The following is a 26,540-nucleotide window of genomic DNA, read 5'->3' as shown; positions in this document are numbered from 1 at the left end:
TTTCTTTTTTGCACTTTTGTCAGGTTTTGATTCATTGTTTTAATTACTTTGTAAAAGAATTTGAACATTTTCTTTTTATTCCATTGGAGTCATCTCCTTTGTTTTTTTTAACATCTTTATTGGAGTATAATTGCTTTACAATGTTGTGTTAATTTCTGTTGTACAACAAAGTGAATCAGCCAATTATATACATATATCCCCATATCCCCTCCCTCTTGCATCTCCCTCCCATCCTTCTTATCTCACCCCTCTAGGTGGTCACAAAGCACCAAACTGATCTCTTCATGTGATGCAGCTGCTTCCCACTACCTATCTATTTTACATTTGGTAGTTTATATATGTCAGTGCTCCTCTCTCACTTCATGCCAGCTTACCCTTTCCCCTCTCCATGTCCTCAAGTCCATTCTCTAGGTCTGAGTCTTTATTTCTGTCTTGCCCCTAGGTTCATCAAAACCATTTTTTTTTTTAGATTCCATATATATGTATTAGCATACGGTATTTGTTTTTCTCTTTCTGACTTACTTCAATCTGTATACAGACTCTAGGTCCATCCACCTCACTACAAATAACTCAGTTTCATTTCTTTTTATGGCTGAGTAATATTCCATTGTATAGATGAGGTAGAGAACTTTAAATGAATGAGCTTATTTGAGTGAAAAATACAGTGTATCACAAATATTTGTAGATCCCTAAATAAAATTAAAATATGCATTAATTATCCAAATACTAAGCTAAATTAAAATAATATCCACTCTTTGTATAGTGTTTTTTAAAATTATGACTTGGTAACATTAGGCTAAGCATCTAGCAAGATATTAAGTGAGAAGAAATAGCTTATGTACTTGAGAAGCCTAGGGACATACTGTGGAAGAGTTGGAAGGGAGTATAAATATAATTTCAGTGTTTGGAAGTGAAGATGAAATTGATGTATATTTCTTAAGGTAATTGCATTAAAACCCACATGCAATTGACCAGATTGTCATCTTATGTAGCACTTTTCTTGGAAATAAACCTTTTATAACTCTCCTCTTGAAGTATCATACTTGTGCTTTAGAGGAAATTTGATTTATATAATTGGAGGATAGAGATAAAGTACTGAGGTGGGGTGAGAAAATCATAGCGCTTTTTGTCAATAACCTGTATTTTTCTTACTGAATATTCTTTGAATTCTATTATTCGATACTATTCTATTATTTTTTTTTTCAAATATGTGATTTATGCCTAGAGATTCTTGGAATATTACCTTAGCACACATTTTGCATTCAAATTCCATATAAGTTTTTGGGTTGACTCCTCCTAAATACAGTAACATTGATCGCTGTCTAAATCTATTGCAGTGTGCCTGAGTACTATGACTATGGTCATGGAGTAAGTGAGGATGCCTATGACAGCTACGGTAAGACCTTTACTTTACTAAAACTGTGAAATCAAAGCATCCATCAGTCACTGACAACTCAGAAATTACTTCTATCTTTCTCTCCCCCAGTTTTTACAGAAGTCTAGACTACATTGATTTATATAATTCCAGGGTGAGGTTTGATGTAGACAGCCAGGACCAGAAATTTGGACTGATCCATTTTGATCAAAATTTCAAAAGCAATTAATCACAATCATAGAAAACTTTCAACAGCAACAGTGAACATTAAGAGTAGTGTCTTTCTTAGACGTTTCACTGTGTCCATTGTCTGACTCATTGATATGACAGCAATGCTGTCTTTCTGCTATCACAATGATCATACAGTTAAAAGATTTAACAACTTTGAAGGGCAGAAATTGTAACTTTTAAGTTATTTTTATAGCATGTGTAGTTCATGAAAGTGCTAAATAATGATTGACTCATAAGAATTAATAGTCAATAAAAATATCAGTCTATAAAATTAATTTCAAAATTACATTGTTTAATTTAAAAACCACTTAAAGTTAACAATTCAGTAAGATTTATTGAGTGCCTATGATATATCAATATAGTACATCACTCTAGAAGTGTCGTTTCTGGTTCCTGAAAATATATGTGCAGCATCACCAGTTGACTGCCTTGAAAAATAACATTCATTTAAATGTTCCCAAGTCCTGGATTTTTATTAAAATAATACCAAGACCACTCTGTTCCTCTTTATGAGGAGCAGTAAAGGAGATAATGAACATTTCCTGTGTTCAGGTCTCCACATGATGGTGTAGTGCTCCATCAGGACAGGGAAGGGAAGGTCCAAACATCAGCGAAAAAGTAGTGCACCCTACTTGGAACCAGAGGTATCAAATCAACTCACTTCTCTGGTGACTCTCATGGGGCCAACTCAGAAGTAGGAGCATAAAAATAAGCCACCATCACAATCACTGCTATCCATAAGCTGAGTACCTACATATATTTTCTTATTTTTTCTTTATAATATATTGAAATTTGAAGTATTTTATCTCCATTTTATAGTAAAAATGCACATTTGTCTTTTATGTGCAAAGGTATTGTCAGTCTCCAGGAATATGATGGTGTACACGATAGATATTGTCCCTCCCTGGTTCCTGCTGTCTACTGTTGAGAAACATATTCCTACATATAAAAATTGTGCCAGACAATAAACCATGTGATTCGGTAGAAGGTCAGAGAACATTACTCATGTAACAGATATTTGTGTAATGGTTAACGCATGTAAGTCATTGTTCTCAATCCTGGAGATACTGCAGTGAACAATCACTTAAAGCTTACATTCTAATGAGAAGATATACTTTTATTTATAAACACTTTTTAAAATGGAATTTTTATTGCAAAATACAGTCATTGTTTTTTTACACATGGCACATAAATTTGAGGGAAAATCCCCTATGAGCTTTACTCTACAGAATTGCATGCACTGAAATCAATGGCAGCGATGAATTTGATGATATCTGACTGCATAGTTGGTAATAGGGTATATTTCTTTTTTTATTTTTTTAAATAAACTCCAGAGTTTATTTAGATTTTACTACTTTTTCCATCAATATTTTCTTTCTGTCCCACGGTTCAATCCAGAGTACCACATTGCATTTAGTTGTCATATTTCTTTATTCTTTCTTGTTTTTTAAAAAAAAAATTTATTGGAGAATAGTTGATTTACAATGTTGTATTAGTTTCAGGTGTACAACAAAGTGAATCAGTTATACATATATCCACTCTTTGGGTTTTTTTAGATTATTTTCCCATGTAGGCAATCTATTTCTCAATTATTTACATTTAAAATGTTAATGCCATGTAATTAAGGCAATAGGGAAAAATGTGTGAATACAAACTATTACTTCTCAGACCTTCTAATGGAGGTGCAGGAGTCATCATAAGGAGAGCTGGGCTCACCTCTGTTACCTATTGTGGGCTTTCCTGGGTGTTGAGCACTTCTGCTGCTGCCAAGTCTAGAGACAAACAGCCTCTATCACTTTATAAGCTACTCCTGCTCATAAGCACTAGCTTTTATTCTGGGTTAAATTAAAATTTACCAACAAGCAATTCTCTGCACACAGAAAGCAGTTGATAAATCTTTTCAGTAAAGTAATGAAGAAAATGCGGATAGTGGTTTGACTGTCTGGACAGGGTAAGAATTATATTAGGCAGGAAATTTTAAGTAATAACTTTTACTACCTAAAATTTCAGCCAAATTGGCCATATTCTTAATGTTGAAAGATTAGACACATTTATGCCTACAAGTAGACTTCGCTTTAGAGTCTTAACTTTTTCTTTGGCCACCAGGATCTGTGGCCATTTTCTGGCATCATTGAGCAAGCATTAATTCAAGAATACACTTCACATTCAAGATGGTTTCACTCTTTGCTTGTAAATGTTGATATATCAGCCCTCTATGCATTCTGATTTGGAAAGTGCCTCTTGATTTTCACATCAGAAGGGTAATTATTCAGGACAGAATTTATTTACTTATTTATTTGGGGTCAGGAGGTGACATTCCAGGGACAGAGGCAAAGAAATCTAACCAACACATTGCAACATTTTTTCATGGTGCAGCTCATAGGAAACAGTGGAGTTCAGCAAGGAGGCTGCTCACAAGTCAGGGCCCCTTCCACCAGCAGTCCAGGGCCCCTTCCATTACCCCATAATCCTCTCTGCTCACTGTGACTCATCTCTGCTACACTGGGCCACAGAATGCAGTCAGGAACTCTGAACAAAAGCGACTGTTTTAAATGATGCACATGTGAAAGTAATTATATATTTTTAGAAATTTTTTTTTTTGCCACAGGTGTTAAGAAATCTAAGTAGATACATAGGTATGATTAATCTAAAAATAAGTTTTTTTCTTACTCTAAAAATAATACACATACACTATAGAAAATTTAGGTTAAAAAAAGGAAATTTAAATTACACTCCTATATTTACTCATTCTTTACTGTTTGTTACATATTTTACCAAGTTTTAAATCCATCATGATACACATCTTATTTAAAAAGATATAGACTGCTTTATAAAATTTCCTATAAGATTTTTCCACCATAAAAGTTTTTTTTCAGTTCTTAATCATTAGGTTAATACCTTGACAAAATGCAGAATTTAATATATTTTCATATGTGCCATTATAATTAACCATAAATATGTAGATTTGAAAAGGGACACTCCTTTTATAGCAACAGAAAATAAGAAACTGCTTGCATGTCAATCCATACAGTCATGATATTTAAATATGGATATTTAAATCCGTATAGTCATGATATTTAAATTTGGGGAGTGTCCATGTTCCCATATTCTATACAGAAAATAGAAAAAGGTCAAATGATGAGAAATAGAGCTCAGCATCATAAAGCCTAATTAAATTAATATGCATTATATGCCCTCAGATTTTGGTATTAGGTGATTATGTAAAGGGTACTTTAAGTTCAGGATTCTTGCTCCATAGGTTGCTCAGCCTGTCACGTCCAAATGGGCAGATGATAACATTTAAATATGCATGTGGAGCAGTGATTTGAGGACCCACTCATGTCAATTATAGATTGATGTTTTTCACTAATTTCCCGTACCTCACATGTTAACAAGTATCCATTTATAGCTGATCTTTAATGAACTGTGCACAATCTTTTAAATTAATAACATTTACTCCAAAATGTAAATCTTGTATCTCTGCTTATTCACTTATATTTTGAATTACTAATTCCTCTCTGTTACATTTTGGTTGTGCCATGGATACAGATCTGTATTGTTATAAAACAAACAGCTCCAATTCTCAGTTTCCTGGCAACACCCAGACTTAGATAGTATGTGAGGAGGCTCACAATCACCTGCCCCAGCACGTCCTTTGCTGCTCAGGCTTCAGGAAAGAGCTGTGGGAGAGGAACAAGGAATGCTCTCCAGAATAACGGTGTCCTGCATTCAAAAGACTCATGGATGGAATCTCTCATTCAGGATTCCTTCAAAAATAGTTTGAAATAAACCAGTAGAAGTAAAAATCCAGTCATTCAGTGTGACACTTCAATCTGAATCTTTATACATCATGTTTCATGTATCACCAGATTGAAATTGTATTTGTCTCTTTTGGGCCAATAATTCATGGTGAAGTAACAAATACGCTGACTTCCGTGAATATCATGTATCCCTTTGGGCTTCATTGCAATTAAATTTTTCAAGTTATTTTTGTAAAATTTAATATTGAATATTAAACTATTTTCTTACAACGATGTAAGTATAAAATTTTAAATATTAAGTATTTTAAATAAATGTTAGTATGAAAATATGATAGAATTATATTTACTTCATATATAAAATATAATATATAATAATTTACTTATATTATTTATCGTATTAATGATTATTAAACATTTCATTAATGTTAAATTATTATTAAATTAATATTTAAGTATTAAATTTCTGATAACTTAAACTTTTTGGAACATGAATATTTGACTTACAGAAATCCCAAATCAGTTTTTGCAGTTTTAAAATATTTCCTACCTTATCAGAGTCATTATAATTGTTTTGGATAAGTCTGAATAGCTCATAATTCAATAAGGGTGCATTTTAAGTACTGTGCACAGATCAGCTTGTCTTATCAATACTTCAAATAAGAAACACCCTCTAATCTGAGATTGATAGCTAAGAATGGACAGTAATATTCTATTGTCAGAGAAGAGAGCTGTTTATTAAAATGCATTTAATGTATGAACTGAAGAGCTAATTATAGGTCTATTCTGTAGTGACATTTTAGATGACACGTGTGTGGAATCAAGGAGGGTAATATTAATACACTGTCTTGAAATGAATGAAATCAAAAAGAATTTTTGTACCCTATTCTAGGGCATTTGAGTGCCTCACTTCAAGTTGATTGCAGAACACAAATGTGTTCATTTTGTGATGAGGAGCTGGAATGATTACTATCCCCATGTGAAAATAAGCCCTGCTATGATTAAGCTGTGAAAACAGCAAAGGAAAATGAAGCTACCTGGAAATCATGTCACCATGTTATTCAAGAGCAAACACAGTTTGTTTGCAATAGTAAATAGAAATTTGAGGAAATTGATTTTACAAAGGGAGATGAGTTTTCTTAATATGGGCAAGAATTTATCAGTCATTTTTAATAGTAGTGTATACAAAGTATTTATCATAGGATTAATATCAAAGTTGTTATTGAGAAATATTGAGAAAAAATCACTGTGATGTATTCAATTTAGCTTTTAATATAGATTTTTAAACTTTATTTATTTATTTGCGGTACGCAGGCCTCTCATTGTTGTGGCCTCTCCCGTTGCGGAGCATAGGCTCCGGACGCGCAGGCTCAACGGCCATAGCTCACGGGCCCAGCCGCTCCGCGGCATGTGGGATCTTCGCAGACCAGGGCACGAACCCGTGTTCCCTGCCTCGGCAGGCGGACTCTCAACCACTGCGCCACCAGGGAAGCCCTAAACTTTATTTTTAATGAAAGAAGAACTAAAGAAATTGTGCTTCTGAAGTATTTTAATGGCCAGTTGTAAACTTACTTTAAGGAGAAGCTAATTTTCTGCTCTTTACTATTTCAGAGGTTGCAATGAAATGGATATCTAATCCAGCTAGTTTTGATAATAAATTCAGATTATATTACTTCAGCAAGAAACAGCCAAAATGAGCATGACACCACCACTTCACTGCTTGCATTGCTCATTTGAAGTTAGATATACTTAACAGTGGTTTCAATTTTATTTTAAATCATGCACTCCTGAGTTCAACAATTTTAGGTAATACTGGAACCTGCATTTCAGTATTTTAGATCAGAGATTTTTTTTTACCACAGGTCTCTCACTGCTGTGGCCTCTCCCGCTGCGAAGCATAGGCTCCGGACGCGCAGGCTCAGTGACCATGGCTCACGGGCCCAGCCGCTCCGCGGCATATGGGATCTTCCCTGACCGGGGCAAAATCCCATGTCCCCTGCATCGGCAGGCAGACTCTCAACTACTGCACCACCAGGGAAGTCCCTAGGTCCAGTCATGGGCAAAGAGCTAAGATTCACATTGCTGAGAAGACCAGGAAGAACAAACAAAGAGACTAGAGTGGATGCCCAGAGTCAGGCCAAACTTTGCCAGTTAAGGGCACAGTTCTCCATAAAAGTGTCCTCACTTTACACACAGACAGAAGTTTGGGTTATCCCAGGTCACCCTTACTTCTGACCAGCTGGCTACAAATTTGGAGGTTCCCACTACCTCCTTAGGTTTGATAATTTGCCAGAATAACTCATAGAACTAAGGAAAGTGATATACTTACAGTTAACTTTATTATAGCAATAAGATAGATAGCAAAACCAGCAAAGGGAGAGACACATAGGGCAAGGCCTGGAAGGATCCCAAATGTGAAGCTTTCAAAACCTTCAAGGCAGTGTTATCCTCCTGGCAACATTGATGTGTAGCAATGAAAAGTATTGCCAACCAGGGAAGCTTATGTAAATCTCAGGGCCCAGAGTTTTTTATCATTTTTTTATTATATAGGCATGATTGATTAGATCACCTTATCTCCAGCCTCGTATCCTCCCCAGGGTGGACTGGTATCATATGGTAAAGGCCCAAACCCTCTAATCTCATAGTTGATCTTTCTGGCCTGACCACCCCCCAACCTGAGTCATCTTGTTAGCATAAACTATCAGGTCAAGTGTGGTCAGAGGGGTCCACTATGCATAACCAAGACACTCCACTTACTCTAGGAAATTCCAGAGTTTAAAGGTTAACTTGTGGTAACCAGGGCCAAAGGTGGCCAAAATTGTTTTCACACAGGTGTTGAGATGAGGGCACCAATCTGAGAAAGCAGGCAGAGGCTTGTGGGGCAAAATCAGAGGGAGCCAGAGTTGGTCAAGCAGTGAGGGTAGCATTCTGCTGAGTTTAAAGTCTGATTTGTATTTTTAATTCCCCAAACTTGTAGTTGGTCTGAGAATACAATCTGGGCTCATTTCTATTATCAAGTATAGAAATGACAGATGTTGTGAGTGGGGGTGGGGGGTGGCATGTGTAAGGAAATCCAGAAACTACAGGTTCAGTCTCTGTCTACAAAGGTATGCCACCAAGCCCACTGTCTTCACTGAATTAAAGACGTTATTGGACTTCTTTGAGAAGAGGATCATAAAATATTTTTTATCATCATTCTTATTCTTCCTTCCATTATTTCTCATAAAGCCCTTATGTGCATGTCAAAAGAAAAGGTTTATGACCGAATTCTGCAGGTTTTGATCGATTCAGAATTTTATTCAACAATAATTGAAGTATTGTTTTTGGCTCATGTCAAAGAAGCTTCTACATTGTGTCCAAGTATCATTCACCATTGTTTTTTTGGAAACCTTTCTAACTGCGTTATTTATTTCCTTTTAATTTAGATGGGATCATAACTCCAAAGAAAGAAAAACGTTACAAACTTAATTTAAAATATTGAGAACTTCTTTATTTGTCTACAGCAGCAGGATATTGTACAGCAGAGTCGAGAATAAAATATAAGTTAAAATTTCAAGCTACATATGCAATTTGTAAGGGATGATAATCAAGGGGGTGATAATTAGAAATACAATAGTACACATAGAATCAAGTTATTATTAAATACAATAACACGTAAAATGTGCAGGGTAGGAGTTAAACAGACTAGACAGTTTAAAAATAAATAGCACCAGCTGATTAGCTCAAGATGGTGGAGTAGAAGGATGTGAGCTCACACTCTTCTTACAAAAACACTAAAATCACAACTAACTGCTGAACAACCATTGTCAAAAACAATGCTGGAACCTACCAAAGAAAGACACCCTACATCCAAAGATAAATAAGAAGCCACAACAAGATGGTAGGAGGGGCACAATCACGATAAGATCAAACCCCATACCCACTGGTTGGGCAACCCATAAACCAGAAAACAAATATACCACAGAAGTTATCCCACAAGAGTGAAAGTTCTGAGCCCCACATCAGTCTTCCCAGCCTGGGGGTCCAGCAACAGGAGGAGGAGTCCCCAGAGAATCTGGCTTTGAAAGCCAATGGGGTTTGATTTCAGGACTTTCACAGGACTAGGGAAAACAGAAACTCCACTCTTGGAGGGCACACACAAAGTCTTGTGTGCACCAGGACCCAGGGGAAGAAAGCAGTGACCCCATAAGACACTGGGCCAGACCTACCTGCTAGTGTTGGGAGGTCTCCTGCAGAGGTGGGGGGGTGGCTGTGGCTCACTGCAGGGACAAAGACACTGGCAGCAACAGTTCTGGGAAGTACTCATCGGTGTGAGCCCTCCTGGAGATCACTATTAACCTCACCAAACAGCCTGCATGCTCCAGTGCTGGATTGCCTCAGGCCAAAAAACTATCATGGAGGGAAAACAGCCCCATCCATGAGCAGACAAGTGGACTAAAGTTTTACTGAGCAGGGCCCTGCCGTCAGAGGGACAAGACCCAATTCTACCCACCCCCAAGTCCCTCCTATCAGGAAGCTTACACAAGCCTCTTAATAACCTCATCCACCAAAGGGCAGACAATAGAAGCAAGAAGAAATAAAATCCTGCAGCCAGCAGAATGGAAACCACAGTCAGAGAAAGAAAAAATGAAATGGCAGAGGAATATGTTCCAGATGGAGGAACAAGATAAAAGCCCAGAAAAACAACTAAGTAAAGAGGAGATAGGCAAATTTCCAGAAAAAGATTTCAGAATGATGATAATGAAGATGATCCAGGATCTCAGAAAAGGAATGGAGGCAAGGATCGAGAAGATGCAAGAAATGTTTAACAAAGACCAAGAAGAAATAAAGAACAGACAAACAGAGATGAACAATATAATAACTGAAATGAAAATTACACTAGAAGGAATCAATAGCAGTATAACTTAGGCAGAAGAACGGTTAAGTGACTAGGAAGACAGAATGGTGGAAATCACTGCCATGGAACAGAATAAAGGAGAAAGAATGAAAAGAAATCAAGACAGTCTAAGAGACCTCTGGGACAACAATAAACACACCAATATTCACATTATAGGGGTCCCAGAAGGAAAAAAGAGAGAGAAAGGTCCTGAGAAAATACTTGAAGAGATAATAGCTGAAAATGTACCTAACATGGGAGAGGAAACTGTTACTTAAGTCCAGGAAGCAGAGAGTCCCAGGCAGGGTAAACCCAAGAAGGAACATGCCGAGACACATAGCAATCAACTTGACAAAAATTAAAGACATAGAAGAATATTAAAAGCAACAAGGGAAAAACAACAAATAACATATAAGGGAATTCCCATGAGGTTATTGGTTGATTTCTCAGCAGAAACTCTGCAGACAAGAAGGGAGTGGGGTGATATATTTAAAGTGATGAAAGGGAAGAATCTACAACCAAGAATACTCTTGCCAGAAAGACTCTAATTCAAATTTGATGGCAAAATCAAAAGCTCCACAGATAAGCAAAAGCTAAGAGAATTCAGCACCACCAGACCAGCATTGCAACAAATGCTAAAGGAAATTCTCTAGGTGGGAAAGAAACCAGCCACTTTAAAAAACTTTGTACATATATAGACTGCTATGTCAAAACCTCATGGGAACAGCAAACCCCCAAACTACAATAGATACACACATACAAATAAAAAGTAACCGAAACACAACAATAAAGATGGTCATCAAACCATAAGAGAGGAGAGGAAGGAAAGAAAAAGACCTACATAAACAAACCCAAAACAATTAAAATGGCAATAGGAACATACATATTGATAATTACCTTAAATATAAATGGATTAAATTCTTCAACCAAAAGACAGAGACTGGCTGAATGGATACAAAAATAAGACATGTGTATATGCTGTCTACAAGAGACCCAATTTCAGGCCTAGGGACACATACAGACTGAAAGTGAGGAGATGGAAAAAGATATTCCATGCAAATGAAAATCAAAAGAAAGCAGGAGTAGCAATTCTCATATCAGACAAAATAGGCTTTAAAATAAAGACTGTTATAAGAGACAAAGAAGGACACTACATAATGATCAAGGATCAGTGCAAGAAGAAGATATAACAATTGTAAATATCTATGCACCCAACATAAGAACATCTCAATATATAATGCAAATACTAACAGCCATAAAAGGAGAAATTGACAGTAACAGAGTAATAGTGGGGGACTTTAACACCCAAATTACAACAATGGACAGATTATCCAGACAGAAAATCAGTAAGGAAGTACAGACCTTAAATGACACATTAGACCAGATGGACTTAATTTATAGAGCATTCCATCCAAAAGCAGCAGAATACACATTCATCTCACATGCACATGGAACATTCTCCAGGATTGACCACATGCTGGGTCACAAAGCAAGCCTTGGTAAATTTAAGAAAACTGAAATCATATCAAGAAACTTTTCTGACCACAATGCTATAAGATTAAAAATAAACTACAAGAAAAAAATGTAAAAATCACAAGCACGTGGAGGTTAAACAATATGCTACTAAACAACAATGTATCACTGAAGAAATCAAAGAGGAAATCAAAAAATACCTGGCAACAAATGAAGATGAAAGTACAATGATCCAAAGCCTATGGGATGCAGCAAAAGGAGTTCTAAGAGCGAAGTCTATAGCAATAAAATCTTACCTCAGGAAAGAAGAAAAATCTCAAATAAACAACCTAAAATTACACCTAGAGCAACTAGAGAAAGAACAAATAAAAACTAAAGTTAGTAGAAGGAAAGAAATCATAAAGATCAGAGCAGAAATAAATTGAGGTGAAGAAAACAGTAACAAAGATCAGTGAAACTAAAAGCTGGTTCTTTGAAAAGATAAAGAAAATTGATAAACTTATAGCTAGACTCATCAAGAAAAAAAGGGAGAGGACTCAAATCAATAAAATTAGAAATGAAAAAAGAGAAGTTACTATGGACACCACAGAAATACAAAGGATTATAAGAGAATACTATGAGCAACTGTATGCTAATAAAACAGACAACCTGGAAGAAATGGACAGATTCTTAGAAAGGTACAATCTCCCAAGACTGAACCAGGAAGAAAGAGAATATATGAACAGACAATTCACAAGCACTGAAATTGAAACTGTGATTTTAAAACTCCCAACAAACAAAAGTCTAGGACTAGATGACTTCACAGGGAAATTTTATCAAACGTTTAGAGAAGAGTTAACACCCATCCTTCTGAAACTGTTCCAAAAAATTGCAGAGGAAAGAAAACTCCCAAACTCATTCTATGAGCCACATTTACCCTGATACCAAAGCCAGACAAAGGTACCACAAAAAAAGAAAATTACATGCCAACATCACTGATGAACATACACACAAAAATCCTCAACAAAATACTAACAACCTGAATCCAACAATACATTAAAAGGGTTATACACCATGATCAAATGGGATTTATCTCAGTGATGCAAGAATTTTACAATAACCAGAAATCAGTGTGATACACCATATCAAAAAATCAAAGAATAAAAACCATTTGATCATCTTAATAGATGCAGAAAAAGCTTTTGACAAAATTCAACACTCATGTATGATAAAAACTCTCCAGAAAGTGGACATAGAGGGGACTTACCTCAATGTAATAAAGGTCACATATGACAAACCTACAGCTTTGTACTGTATATAGACTGCTATGTCAAAACCTCATGGGAACAGCAAACCCCCAAACTACAATAGATACACACATACAAATAAAAAGTAACCGAAACACAACAATAAAGATGGTCATCAAACCATAAGAGAGGAGAGGAAGGAAAGAAAAAAGACCTACATAAACAAACCCAAAACAATTAAAATGGCAATAGGAACATACATATTGATAATTACCTTAAATATAAATGGATTAAATTCTTCAACCAAAAGACAGAGACTGGCTGAATGGATACAAAAATAAGACATGTATATATGCTGTCTAAAAGAGACCCAATTTCAGGCCTAGGGACACATACAGACTGAAAGTGAGGGGATGGAAAAAGATATTCCATGCAAATGGAATAACATACTCAACAGTGAACATCATACTCAACAGTGAAAAGCTGAAAGCATTTCCTCCAAGATCGGGAGCAAGACAAGGATGTCCACTCTCACCACTTTTATTCAACATAGTTTTGGAAGTCCTAGCCCTGGCAATCAGAGAAGAAAAGGAAATAAAGGGAATCCAAATTGGAAAAGAAGTAAAACTGTCACTGTTTGCAGATGACATGATCCAATGCATAGAAAATCCTAAAGATGCTACCAGTAAAGTACTAGAGCTCATCAATGAATTTGGTAATGTTGCAGGATACAAAATTAGCATGCAAAAATCTGTTGCATTTCTGTACAAAATCAATAAAAGATCAGAAAGATAAATTCAAGAAACAATTCTATTGTTTGTTTCAATAGGAAACAAAAGAATCACAACAAAAAGAATAAAATACCTAGGAATAAATTTGCCTAAGGAGATGAAAGACCTGTACTCCAAACACTATAAGACACTGATGAAAGAAATCGAAAATGGCACAAACAGATGGAAAGATACACCATGTTTTTGGATTGGAAGAATCAGTATTGTCAAAATGACTATTTGATCCAAGGCAGTCTACAGATTCAGTGCAATCCGTATCAAATTACCGATGACATTTTTTCACAGAACCAGAACAAAAAATCTTAAAATTTGTATGGAGACACAAAAGACCCTGAATAGCCAAAGCAATCTTGAGAAAGAAAAATGGAGCTGCATGAATCTGGTTCTCTGACTTCAGACTACACTACAAAGCTATAGTCATCAAAACAGTATGGTACTGGCACAAAAATGGAAAAGGACAGAAAGCCCAGAAATAAACCCATGCCCTATGGTAAATTAATCTACAATAAAGGAAGCAAGACTATACAATTGAAGAAAGACAGTCTCCTCAATAAATGGTGCTGGGAGAACTGGACAGCTATATGTAAAAAATGAAATTAGAACATTCTTTAACACCATACACAAAAATAAACTCAAAATGGATTAAAGACCTAAATGTGAGACCAGATACTGTAAAACTCTTAGAGGAAAGCATTGGAAAAAGACTCTCTGACATAAATCGCAGCAATATCTTTTTTGATCTGTCTCCCAGAGTAATGGAAATAAAAACAAAAATAAACAAATGGGACCTAAGTAAACTCAAAAGCTTTTGCACAGCAAAGGAAACCATAAACAAAACGAAAAGACAACCCACAGAATGGAAGAAAATATTTGCAAATGATGTGACCAACAAGGGATTTGTCTCCAAAATTTACAAACAGCTCATGCAGCTTAATATCATAAATACAAACACCTCAATCAAAAACTGGCAGAAGACCTAAATAGACATTTCTCCAAAGAAGACATACCGAGGGCCTAGAGGCAAATGAAAAGATGTTCAGTATCACTAATTATTAGAGAAATGCAAATCAAAACTGCAATGAGATATCACCTCACCCCAGCAGAATGGCTATCATCAAAAGATCCACAAACAACAAATGCTGGAGAGGGTGTGGAGCAAAGGGGACCCTCCTACACTGTTGGTGGGAATGTAAATTGGTGTGGCCACTATGGAAAACAGTATGTAGGTTCCTTAAGAGACTAAAAATACAACTACCATATGACCCTGCAATCCCACTCCTCGACATGTATCCAGAGAAAAACATGGTCTGAAAAGATATATGCACCCCAATGTTCACTGCAGCACTCTTTACAATAGCCAAGACATAGAAGCAACTTAAATATCCATCAACAGAGAAATGGATAAAGAAGATGTGGTACATACATTCAATGGAATATTACTCAGCCATTAAAAACAATGACATAATGCCATTTGCAGCAACATGGATGGACCTAGAGATTGTCACATTGAGTGAAGTAAGTCCAGCAGAGAAAGAGAAATATTGTATGATATCACTTATATGCAGACTCTAAAAAAATGATAAAAATGATTTTTTTACAAAATAGAAACAGACTCATAGCCTTAGAGAGTGAACTTATGGTTACCAGAGGGATGGGTGACGGGGAGGGATAGTTAGGGAGTTTGGGATTAATATGTACACATTGCTATATTTTAAATAGATGACCAATAAGGACCTACTGTATAGCAAAGAGAACTCTGCTCAATATTATGTAGCAACCTAAATAGGAAAAGAATTTGAAAAATAATAGATATATGTATACATTTAACTGAATCTCTTTGCCGTACACCTGAAACTAACACAATATTGTAAATCAACTATATTCCAATATAAAATAAAAAAATTAAAAAATAAATTAAAAAAAAATAGCACCACCACCAAAGAGAGGAGTGTTATATTAATCACAGCATATTTAAATTACAGTGTGAGTCTTATTTCAAATCGTGGTAGCCTCACCTGGTAACATATAAGCTTGTAAAAAACACTCATTGCATGTTAAATTACTTGGAATGCTTTCTTGGCACAGCCTTAAGTTTGTTGGGCATTTTTTTTAACCCTCCTGGAGCTTACAGAATAGCAGTAGTTCAAATAACTTAATCTTAGTCACAGAAGATAAAATTGCAAAACCACACTGTTATTTGGAAATTAGGTATATACATGAAGTAAGTTTGTGAGTACTAAACAAGGGTATGTATAAAAATGCAGTTAAGTTAAGAAAAATGCCCCAGGATTTCCATATCTAGACTGAAAAAAGAAACTGGAAGAGGATTTAATTCTCATATTATAAAAACCAGCCATGACCACAGACACACATTCCATTGTGCTGAATTTAAGTTAATAGAGAAATATCAAGCATGAACTATTGGGCCACAAATGTATTTCATAATTTTTTCTCAAAGTTTCTACAATGTTCCTCATTATAGATTATTCATATATTTATCAACTGTCTTTCTGAATTTACTCATTTCTCTTTTCAATATGTACCACATTTTAAACATTCATATTTGTTATTTATGTTAAGTTTGGACTTTGGAGATAGATTTTATTTGTTTCATGGTCCATATAGCTGGTTGGAAATACATACTTTCAAAAGCCACTTAGGGACTTCACCTAAGAACATCTTCAAGGACTAAAATGGATCTCACCACTCTGAGGAAAATTTTGGTATTTAGGACAAGTTCCCCAGTAACCAAGAGAAGCACTTCAAAAGTCCCAATGACCCAACCCATCTCTGGCTTGCGGGAGCACTACCAGAAAACATCATCATTCTTAAAATGAATCAAAATAGTGAGTGATCAAAAAATCTAATCCATAAGCACTTACTCATTGTTAGGGAAAATGTAAGTTTTTCTCAGTATGTTAAACAGTGTAAAATCATTAATTTGCCAAAATTTAACAGGTATCTAAAGTTTGGGTCTTTGGTACTTGAAACCTTAAACTGGTTTGTTTTACTGGTTCCTTCTCCTAATTGGTCCATTTCCATGCAAAAATAAGATGACCTTCCTTTTGAGAAAAAGATTTTAATGTCTTAAATTTATCAGCAATATTACTTGTATTTTGAAACACAAGAACTTTTTCAATAAACAACATAGAATACTTGTACTTTAGATGATCACCAGTCATCAACTCTAATGTCTAAAATGAAGTCAAGGTTCAGACCATGTTAGGCCTTGTGTGGAATTCCTTGTTAAAAAATTTGGACTGATCTTGAGTATGCTACAAGAGCAAGTGAACAGGCCTAATCAATTGCATTTGGACAAGTTCCTCTCGCAAGAAGGTGGAGAAGAGTAGGGAGTGTATACATACACACAGAGTAGGGAATATATATATGTATATGTACAATAGAACATATATACATTATGGCATATATATACATATATACATACATATATATGTATATATGCTTAAAATCATAGAAAAACACAAAAGATAACAAGGTAGCTGAGTTCTCTAGGCAAAGAGGATAATGGCTTGCCAGGGAATAGGATTAGTGGAGATAGGAAGAAATGAGTGAGTGAAACACATATTAAGGAAGAAAAGAAAAAGCTTGATTATTGCTTAGATCTACTGAGCAAAATTGAGAAGATGCCAAGGGTTTTCGATGTATAACTAGGTAAGTTGTAGGTAATAGCATTATTCACTGAACTAGGAAACTTAGAGTATTAAGTAGCATGGAGAAAAAGATGTTTAATTTTGAAAAAGTTGAGTTTGAGAAACTTAAGGAGATATCCCACAGGCATTTAGATATGCATGTCAGAAGCTCAGAATGGTTTCTGACAATTAAAATGTGCCATCAGTATGTAGATGAAGAGACTTGCTGACTTGCCAAAGAGGCCTTTCAACAAGAAAGAGGCAGAACTAGAACTCAAAAACATTCCTGGCTATAGGACTCCTGGGACTTCCATTCAAACTGAAGGGATCCATCTGAGGGAGGTCTATGACTTCTTTTTGTGTACAAAATGAAGATGTAAAATATTTAAATTTAATTAATTTATTCAATAAGTAATTACTGAGTACCTGTCATGTGTGTCTTAAAACTCCAGAGTTGGGAATGGAGTACAGTCCTTTATTATTCTCTAAATGGGTTATCTCAAGTGTTACTTGTTTCTAACAGGGAATGTCTAATTAAAAATTCATGACAGTGATAATAGCTGTAATTGCTTCCCAGATGCTGCCTGAATTTCCAGAAAGTATAAATGATAGAGAACTGAAATCTCACTCTTCTTAGAACATAACTCATTATGTTCATCTCTGAAAAGAAATGTTGATCATTCATATTTCTCCTTCAGTACTATTCTGTTTTACCCTTTGCATCTTAAAACAATAAACTCTGCAATTACATATAGTGACAATACAAATTGTGTGGATGAAATTGTTGAACCATTAGGTTCTAATATTCCATTAATATCTAAAGATGCTCAGAGCGGATCAGTTAACCCTGCCTTCCACTTTAAACACTTAGATTTGCACCTTAGCAAATTCACTTCAAGCAGCCTACATTTTTGCTAACAAAATTAAAGCTACAATCTCCTGATTTAGCTAATCAATTGTTTGTTGTTGGAATCACCAATTATTATTATTATTATTTTTAAGATTTAATTTTATTTATTTTTGGCTGTGTTGGGTCTTCGTTGCGGTGCTTGGGCTTCTCCTTACGGTGGCTTCTCTTCTGGAGCACAGGCTCTAGGCGCACAGGCTCAGTAGTTGTGGTGCATAGGCTTAGTATCTCTGTGGCACGTGGGATCTTCCAGGACCAGGGATTGAACCCACGTCCCCTGCATTGGTAAGTAGATTCTTATCCACTGCCCCACCAGAAAAGTCCTGGAATCACCAATTATTATATAATCAGAAGGGAGTAAAATAAATTGTCTTATTTTCTAGTCAAGAAAAGAAAAGGAAAACGAGTAGAAATCAGCAGCTTCTTTCAGATGAAAAGGATAGTGAAAAGATGGTGAGACAATTACAAATAAAAATTCTGGGCTTTCCCAACAACTAAACTTTCTGAGCTATAGTTTTCTCATCTTTAAAAAGAAGACAACATTAGCACCCATCTTGGAAGAAAATTTTATTAGCTAATAATACACATAAAATGCCTAGCAGTATGCTTGACACCTAGAAGGTGTAATGGTAGTATCTTCATTTTTTTAGTAGGATAGGTATTTTAAAATTAAAGAAAATGGACATTGTTATTTTAGTGAGTTACAACAGCAACTACAAAACATCTAACCTAACATATTCCCTTTGGGAATAAATAGCCATAAAGCAACATGTACTTAAATATTTGAAATATACTTTTAAATAGAAAGATATTTCTCTAAGAAATGAGAAACCTGAGCCCAAAAAACTGAGTGGATCAGAGCCAGTGTGAACGTTAATCAACCTGTTGTAATGCTCTTAAATGATTAAAACCAAAGACACTAGTGGCCTGTAATAGTAGAGATTAATTTAGATTCCTTACATTAGTTGTGTTTTTTGCAAATTGGTTTACAGTATACCAAAAATAAATAGCAAGAGCTGTCCTTTTTAGTTGTAGTGTGATTAAAAAAATTTTTTTTGAGATTCTTTTTCAGATCTCAGAAATATAAATAACTAGCTATCTAGGTCTAGCAAAGTGTGAGCATAAGAGCTATGTCCTCGGTAATCTTTATGACACCCCATATCCTTTCTGAACTATTCTCTAAAGTTAGTTTATTTTGAAGGTGGCATGTTAAACCTACTTCCAGAGAGATAGATAAGCATTAAAAGTTTACTTTCCAGATAAATAATGCTGACTTTTCATAAATTGGTGCCTTGCTCCTGTGCTTCATTTTTTCGCCCCCAACAACCTCAATGTTTATAGTACCTCTGGAGCACTCAGAGAACACCATTTTGCAAGTTTAAAAATCATCAAGATTTTTCTTTCCCACTCTGAATGCTCCCCAAAGTATTTAGTCCCATGGCAGGAATGAGAGAACATTGAGATATGAATGCCACTTAATAGTCCTGATTCTGCTGAGAACAGAATATTTGAAATGCAATAGCTTTTTAAGTCACTAGAGTAACATTTAATGCACAAGAAGAGTTACCTGGGTAATTTACACCCCTTTATCAAAATAAAATGTTCCTCAATTATTAGCATGTAATGGAGATTATACACTATGCATTCCGTAAAACTTGAATCAACTGGGTAAAAAAATCAGTCTGAGTTTAAAAAAACAGAGACGGGATAATTTTTTAAAAGAAATATTGATATATTTCAAATATATAAAACACTATAACCTAATTCTAACAATGTGTTTTTGAATGAGTCCTGTTTTACTTATTTTGCATAATTGATTTTTAAATTCCTTTTTAGTTAATAACATCATTTATTTATATGTAGCTTACAAGTATTTATGGTGTCCTTACTACTTCTTTGTCACTGTAGAAAGTCTTTCCTTTCATAGATCTTAGAATCCAGTTTAAAAAACCAGACCAGATGATACAAAATAATTAATACAGGAAAGTTTCTAAAGAATGTGAGTTCTCCTAAATAGGTTAAACAGTACCTGAATTCTTAGTTATGCCATATATTTGCTTAGAAAATTACTTCTTTGAAATGATTCAGTGTTAGAGTTCTATCCAAGTTCAATTGAATGATGGAAGTTAGTAGCTCCCTTCTCTACGCTTTCCTCAGCATTTTCTTCAAATATCAGTTACAATTGTGCTATAATCTATGACATTTCATGTTAGTGTTGTCCTGTGATCTCCTTAAGGCTCCTTAAACTATCTTCATATGTAGGGTTTAATACAAGGACTGGTATAAAGGAGATCTTTAGTGAAGAAAAAACAAGAAAATGTTATCTAATGAATGTTTTATTTGACCCCTTTCCCTCCTATTCATATACCATATGGCACATTAAAATCTGGATTGGGAAACCCAGAATTGGAAATTCAATCAAGTCAGTTGAATTCTATTTTTCATATCTTCATTTGCTTTTTCCAGATCCACAATTCTGTAAACCATCCAGTAATTTCCAATTTGACAGACAGTTATTTTGCACCTTCTCTAAGGAATCATGTATTTATTTGCTCTGTTTACATGCATAGACTACCTAGTGTCTCTCAGATGACAATCATTCTGATACTGAGAGAATCTTACTTCACAATTTTCTGAAAGTAAAAAGAAATATCTCTAAACCTTATTGTTTGTAATGATTTCTTTAATGACGTCCTTCATGGGAATAGAAACACTTGGCCAGGACTCCAGAATTTGTATGAAGTCCCAAAACATTTAAATACACTTTGCTGAATAGTCGAAGCCCAAGAAGACAGATAAATTCTAAGTCTATTCCTGGGCCTTTATAACTTCACATTTTAGAGAATTCCCATAATCAAGTCTTTATAATGATTTGTCTATTCCTATGTGCAAGGTTCCATGATGGACTCAAGTTAGAATCCCTCTGGATTTCTAAGAATCACTTCTATCTCTGAAGTAATCCAAGAGCTTCCAGTGAGCAGTGAGGATATTGGCTGACCACACAAGCTCAATGGCACAATATATGATTCATGACAAAGGAAAAACATTCGAGTCAGTGCTCTCCAGTCCAGACACAAAGACCATAACTTCACTGAAAGAAGCTGGCTTGTATTGTAATGTGGTGACTAAATGTGTGTCTAAATATAAACATTATGATATTAGGAAAAATATAGACCAAGGAAATTTGGCACAAATAGAAATAGTATTTCCCTGATCTCAATTATTATTGAGAACATGTAAACAATGGGCCCAAGATCTGAATTAAGTGAAATTAATCCTTGATTTCCTCTGCTAATGGTAAGGAATCTTAGAAAATCTAAAACTTACTTTGCCTGGTTAGAAATTCATTTTAGCTGCCTTTTTGGTTACTACTGAAGCTGAATCCAGCCTCTGTACCCCGACACCAAATTAAATCTCAGAGACAAAGTTTTGGGTGAAGTAGAAAAGAATAGCTTTATCACTTTGCCAGGCAAAGGGGGCAACAACTGGCTAATGCCCTCAAAACTGTGTGTACCAATTTGGAGAGGGTAATGAGAAGTTTTATAGTAATGGTTCCAAGAGGAGTGATCAGCTTGTGGACACACTTCTGATTGGTTGGTGGTGAGGTAAGTAGGAGTCAATATCATCAACCTTCAGGTTCCAACTTGTCTGGGGTCTATGTGCTTGTGGGCAGCATACCATCTTTAACTATCAACTTCTTCCAAGTCGTGGGAGTTTCAGTATCTGCAAAACAGCTCAAAGATATTGCTGTGTGTATCCCTTGATGGGGAACTAGGACCTTGCCCCAAAGCTGCACTATTGTTTCTCTTGACTATTTCACCCTTGTCTCTGCATCCTCTCCCTTCCCTAATTAACAGCTGCTTGAATCTGCCCTTTGGAATTCAGTGAAGGCCATGGAGGCTGAATGAAGCCTATTTCTTGTAGTCAAACAAATGGGGGACACAAAAGGCTTTTGTGCACAGGAGCCCCACAGGACCCCACTCAGTATCACTATTATGCTGGGCTAATAGTATTTCCCATTTTCCTAGCCTTCAGCAAGGAGGAAAGAGCATAGTATTAATTCACATACCAATAGAGAGTTATGAAAGAGCATATTTTTGTGCAATGAAAAAAGTTTTAACACTTTTTTTAATAGGACTCCGCTATGATTGTTTCATTGAATCTAATAGTGAAATACTTAGCTAACTAAACCTCGTGAGTAATAAGTCTGACTTTATAACAAATATATAAGATTTCCTATTTATAGAACTTTTAAAATTAATGTTGAATTTCTTCAGCTCAACTGTTAGTGGTTTTGTTTTGTTTTGTTTTTGCGGTATGCGAGCCTCTCCCTGCTGTGGCCTCTCCCGTTGCGAAGCACAGGCTCCGGACGCGCAGGCTCAGTGGCCAGGGCTCACGGGCCCAGCCGCTCCACGGCACATGGGATCCTCCCGGACCGAGGCACGAACCCGCGTCCCTTGCATAGGTAGGCCGACTCTCAACCACTGCCCCACTAGGGAAGCCCCAACTGTTAGTGTTTTTAAGATTGTCATTGGAAGCTCTTTATACCTCCTACTTCGCACATTTAGTGGATTATGTGATCCGCTATGCACTGCATATTTTTCCAGGTGCTGGGGATACAGCAGTGAACAGTGTCACTCTCCATTTTAATGTTGGTCAACAGTTTAAAAATGTAAGGTTTTGGGCTTCCCTGGTGGCGCAATGGTTGAGAGTCCACCTGCCGATGAGGGGACACGGTTTGTGCCCCCATCCGGGAAGATACCACATGCCGCGGAGCAGCTGGGCCTGTTAGCCATGGCCGCTGGGCCTGCGCGTCCGGAGTCTGTGCTCCGCAACGGGAGAGGCCACAACAGCGAGAGGCCCACGTACAGCAAAAAAAAAAAAAAAAAAAAAAAGTAAGGTTTTAGTCCATCAATTTGCTACCCTGGAGTTTTAGATAAAGTCAAATAAAACCAAGTTAGTGAGTTTTCATTAGACACATTTATTTGCTCGGTGGCAATTCCCCAAGATTATGCCAGTTTAAAAGTTCCAACAAATCTGGGGATAGATGTGGCAGGTATGGCTGTCACTCTGCCTACTGTTGTTTCACTGTTTTGCAGGAACATTCAGATTTAAGAAACAATCCAGGACTTCCATCCCCTGGGAAAACTTGAAACCTATATCATTGCAGCTCCTAAAGCTCATAGATTGCAACCCAGGGATCTTTAACACTCTAGAACAAATGAAGCAAAAAGTGGTGCATTCTCTTTGCTAAAAATTAGTAATAATACGGGGTAGATTTTACCTCCAAGAGGATGAAGGCACTGACATATTCTTGATTATTCATAGACAAAGTGTAAAATTCATATTATATAAGGCTGACAAGGCACTTTCTAGCTTTCAGACAAGATCCATTTTCCCTTCCAGTACATCAAAGAAACTTTTCTTTATTTCCAGTCAAGTACATACATAAAATTCTTCTCCAAAATGTCTCTGTTGAGAAAGTCTAGCAGCTTAGGGGTAAATTGCTGTCTTCAAGAGATCACATGAAAAAGACCAACATCTACAATCTCCCACCAAAAAAGGCAACATGATCTAGAGCGGGTCCTGTAAACCTTTCTTGTAAAAGCCCAGAGTGTAAATACTTCAGGCTTTGCAGGCAGTATGGTCTCTGTTACAATTACTCAAGTCTTCCTTTGTAGAGTGAAGGCAGCCACATACAATATGTTAATAAGTAAGCGTACCTGTATTCAAGTAAAATTTCATTTACGAAAACAGGGGGCTGGCCAAATTTGGCTCAAAGGCCTTAGTTTGCCAACCCCTGATCTAAGTAGATCTGTATTCTGACTGAACGTAACACGTCTCATATTTATTTAGGATCTCACTTCTATTTTGTGTCCTACCATATATTGAAATAATCATAAGCATGTACCTTAAATAGTGAAAGAGATGTAATTTTTCACTTTTCATCAGATATCACTTGTAATAAAAGTATCCTGTTGAAGGATATCCTCAGAAACCTAATGTTCACCCTTTAATGCTATTTTCCCCTATATTGATCCAACTTTTGTTCATTTTTCTATATTATAGATCATTATTCCTTTCCTTATAGTATAGTAAGTACAATTTAAATTTTTCTTATTGTTTTTGCTAAAAACATTCTTAGAGGCACTTGAGCTATCCAGGGGCATATGCCCTACATAAGTGGCCTCAATCTGCAGTGATTTTACAGTTATTTCCATTACCACCACCTTGTATATCAGCTATCAATGTCAGTTTGTCTATTTCTAGTAATCCCTTTTCTTATATCCATACTTCCTCCCTCCATAGCCCAATGCATAAAATCTGCTTTCTAATGAAGAACTGAATTCTTTCTGATTGAAAGACCCAGATAACCTAGTTTCTGCAACCACTTAAGTCACCATAAACAACTTGGCCCTTTGAAGGAGCACTACATTTCCCTTCTGCATACATAGACTTTAAGAAAGCTATTTTCCACAACACTCAAAAGGTTGGCTGCTTGTTTCTTGTCTGTTGGCCAGGTCCCAGAGCATTGAGGTTACTGGAAGTCAGATTAACAGGTAAATGAGGAATTTTCCTAGTGTACTAATACCTCTTTATTTTCCAACTTGTTTTTCGAAAAACTGATAGATTTTTCTTTACTGATTTTGCTACTGAAAATTTACTCCATATCCTTTTCTGTCTCACTGACTTGGATAGTTTAGCACAATGAACCTCAACACTGGACGCTGAATCATCTAGGCAAGCACTGAAAAAATACCAAACTCTAAGTCTCACCCTGTAGAGTTTCTATGTTAATCAAGGGCTAAGAACCACTGGTTTCCTATATCCAGTTTACTTTAGGAGTCTGTGCAAAGGATTAGGGAGGAGTGGTTTACCTGGATGCTCCTCTTTCTATTTAACACATAATAAATGGACTTTAACTTTCTCTGCTTTGAAAAATGCCCTGCAAGTTTAATTCCAAGTGGCTGTATTTCAAAATATATATTTTTTGTATGATCTCACCATATGGAAAATGTAGTAAGTCTAGAGCCCTCAGTGTTAAGATCCTTTATTCTCTTTTCGGCTATTGCATCTTAAACAACTGTTTTTGATAACTGTAAAGCCAAGTGAATGCTACTGTCTTTCTCTTGTTCATAGCACCAGAAGAATGGGTCATGACCCGCTCCAGCCTGAAGGCACCACCACCAAGGTCAGCCCGAGGGGGATACAGGGAGCACCCCTATAGTAGATACTGAGGGTTCTCCTCGCCTGTGACCTCACCTCAAAGACAATTCATAGCCTGTGGTCTCCACATAAACAGCAACATGACAAGTAATAGTCCTTTTTTTTGTTCCTATTCTAGGGATAACTGCTCATGGTTGCTCCCATATATTTGTTGTATATCCCTGATACTGTTGGTGTGACACTGACACTAGTATTATTTTATGAAACAGACTAAAAGAAACATTGACAAGCATTGTCTATAAACCATTCAGTAGGATGATATTCTCTTGGTTGTTTTCATTGTTGTGTGTAATCATTTTTTCTTTCTCTTTTTTTTTTTAAAGAAAGAGCATGAATCTGTTAACAGATTTTGAGTCTCAACAACTAGCAAAAACTTTGTTTAGGGTTGCTAAAAAACTGTAACACAATATTTGAACTAGCTATAATAAAGTTGTAGATAAGATGTTTTAACCTGTCTTTTAATATCTGTTAGTTAGTTGAAGCTGTTCGATATTAAATTTGTAAATTTAATTTTAAATGCTGTTTTAATGGGGTTGAAAACAAGTAGCTACTGTATGTATGTAGCTAACGGAATTTGTTTAGTGTTTTAACCTGTATTTGTTAAAAAAGAAAAAAACACACACATAAAGTTCCATGTGTAAGCTTCTTTAAATAGGAAACCACACTTTGTCAAATATGTTTGCCATAATTTGTCAATAAAGCTGAAAACTTTTGTAAAAACTAAATTTGGAATTACTTGTTTTCTAGCTTTAAATGCCTGCTTTATTTCTTTTTCAAGAGATGCCTAAAATGTTTTCTATTTAAAAATTACAAAAATGAACCCAAGCCTGTTTTAAGATATTTGTGTAATACTTTAAAAGTGTATTAATAACTTATGGTTGTTAAATAATTTAAAAGTTAACAAACTAAACTGTTACATGAATCATGGTTAGTAAACACTAATGTATAACATGTTAATGGAAAAAATGGATTTAGAATAATAAATGGATTTTAAACTATCCTCTAAGCTTTATCTTGCTAAACACA

General features: G+C 35.8%; 1 protein-coding gene across 2 annotated transcripts in view; it reads left to right on the top strand.

The window, feature by feature from the left end:
* The window catches only part of KHDRBS2 (KH RNA binding domain containing, signal transduction associated 2), a 690,124-nt gene extending 664,599 nt beyond the window's left edge, over window positions 1–25,525 (top strand). For both annotated transcript variants that reach the window (XM_065885301.1, XM_065885300.1), the window contains 2 exons: window positions 1,338–1,396; window positions 25,428–25,525. In XM_065885301.1, coding sequence (XP_065741373.1) covers window positions 1,338–1,396; window positions 25,428–25,525 — 157 coding nt within the window. The remainder of the gene's footprint in view (window positions 1–1,337; window positions 1,397–25,427) is intronic.
* The last annotated feature ends 1,015 nt before the right edge of the window (window positions 25,526–26,540 follow it).

This window comes from Phocoena phocoena, chromosome 10 (assembly GCF_963924675.1).
Source record: "Phocoena phocoena chromosome 10, mPhoPho1.1, whole genome shotgun sequence".
In the NCBI taxonomy this organism is placed as follows: Eukaryota; Metazoa; Chordata; class Mammalia; order Artiodactyla; family Phocoenidae; genus Phocoena; species Phocoena phocoena.
The sequence above is the reverse complement of the archived record's forward strand: the minus strand, read 5'-3'. Positions and strand labels throughout refer to the sequence as shown.